This window comes from Homalodisca vitripennis, chromosome 1 (genome assembly GCF_021130785.1).
Source record: "Homalodisca vitripennis isolate AUS2020 chromosome 1, UT_GWSS_2.1, whole genome shotgun sequence".
NCBI classification, from domain to species: domain Eukaryota; kingdom Metazoa; phylum Arthropoda; class Insecta; order Hemiptera; family Cicadellidae; genus Homalodisca; species Homalodisca vitripennis.
In genome coordinates, this window is record NC_060207.1 from 214769328 (window position 1) to 214771066 (window position 1739).

At 38.2% G+C, this 1739-nt stretch overlaps 1 protein-coding gene across 1 annotated transcript; it reads left to right on the forward strand.

Annotated features, from left to right (window-relative positions):
- Nucleotides 1-1130: 1130 nt before the first annotated feature.
- LOC124354849 (protein ZBED8-like) lies at nt 1131-1529 on the forward strand. Its single transcript, XM_046805608.1, has one exon. It carries the CDS (start codon nt 1131-1133, stop codon nt 1527-1529), a length of 399 nt encoding a protein of 132 aa, XP_046661564.1.
- The last annotated feature ends 210 nt before the right edge of the window (nt 1530-1739 follow it).

Genomic DNA, 1739 nt, shown 5'->3' on the forward strand with positions numbered 1-1739 from the left:
GTGCTACTATACTTCACTGTTTTATCACGATTAAGCATATCCAAGAGTGCAGTTTTGCAAGAATAACCTTAGGAAATTAATTAATAATTTACACAAATGGAAACGGGATAAATTTAGACGTAAATGTAAAGAGGTACTGATTGAGTGATTATGTAATGTACTATACACCAATGCAGAGTTTCCCAAAGTGTGCGCCGCGAGCTAGTGCTAGGTGCGCCGCCGTTGTCTACCAAAGAGTCTAAACGTCATCATACTACAATACAGTGCGGACCAGTCTGTGCGCGCGGCTTTGGAGTTACTACCCCCTCTTCCACCTGCCGAACCTTACTTACTGGCCCAGCCGGCCGGTTGCACAAACAAAACAACTAGGCAAGGTCAGACAACAGAGCTTTGCATCTCGGTACGTCATTCTGTTCTTGGAACTCGTTGCTAGGCAACGGAACTACCTTCGTGTATTTTCGGAAATCGTCGTACGTTCCCGGCGGACAGTCTGCTACTACTACTTGCAGTCTAGCTTCTGTTGAGGTTATGTTTTAGATTTAAGTTGCGAGTTTATGTTTACAAAGTGTGACAGTCGCACAAGTGAAGTAAATAATCAAAGTTGTGAAGTTGTAGTTTTGTTCAGTTTATTTAGTGTTGGTTATTATATTGTTCTTTAAATAATGAAAAGATTCTTATCTTCAAATAAAACTGAACAAGGAAGTAAACTAAGTAGTTATTCCGCGTCAACTTCTGCAAAGAGCGATGCCGAAACAGCTGAGGGAAGCCGTAAACCAAAATACAGAAAATATGACGATAAGTATTTGGATTTTGGTTTTTCTTGTATTGAAATTAATAATGAAGAGCGCCCGCAATGTGTTGTTTGCATGAAGGTTTTATCAGTCGAATCTATGCTGCCTAGCAAACTAAAACGGCATTTAGAAACTATCCACTCAAACTTGATAGGGAAACCAAGAGAGTTCTTTAAAATAAAGGGAACTGAGGCAGTAAAACAAAAGGCTTCTTTTTCTAAACATTCCAAAGCTAACAGCGATGCACTTTTAGCTTCATTCAAAGTGGCATATCACATTGCAAAATGCAAAAAGCCTCACACAATTGCGGAAGAGCTTATTTTACCAGCTGTCGTTGACATGGCTAAGATAATGATTGGCGAGGATGCAGAGAAGCAGCTTCTTAAAATTCCTCTGTCAAACAATACAATAAGCAGGAGGATTGATGACATATCTGAGGACATTAACAACCAGCTTATAAATAGTTTGAGAGGTAAAGAGTTCGGAATTCAATTAGACGAGGCTACTGACAGTCACAAAGACGCTAATTTAATTTGCTACGTTAGGTATGTGAATGAAAACCAGTTGATAGAAGATTTGTTGTTTTGTAAGGAAATTGAAGGCTGCACCTCTGGTAAAGAGGTGTTTGATATTGTTAACAATTTTATGGCGGAGAATGATATTAACTGGGAAGACTGTGTTGGGGTGTGTACTGATGGAGGCCGGTCAATGTCAGGTCATTACCAAGGCTTAATTTAAAAGCAACATGTTATCTAATGTTTTTAAACAGGGCTAATATTCATATGTAATAAACATTTATTTCTGTTTTAAAAAGTAAAATATTCTCTAAAATATCGAAATGTCCACCATGAAAAATACGTATTTGGAAGTTTTTACGGGCAATTGAATTTATACCAAATTTAGCACTAGGAGTAAAAATCCGTTTTGGTCGAGGAAGAGTGTTGCGGA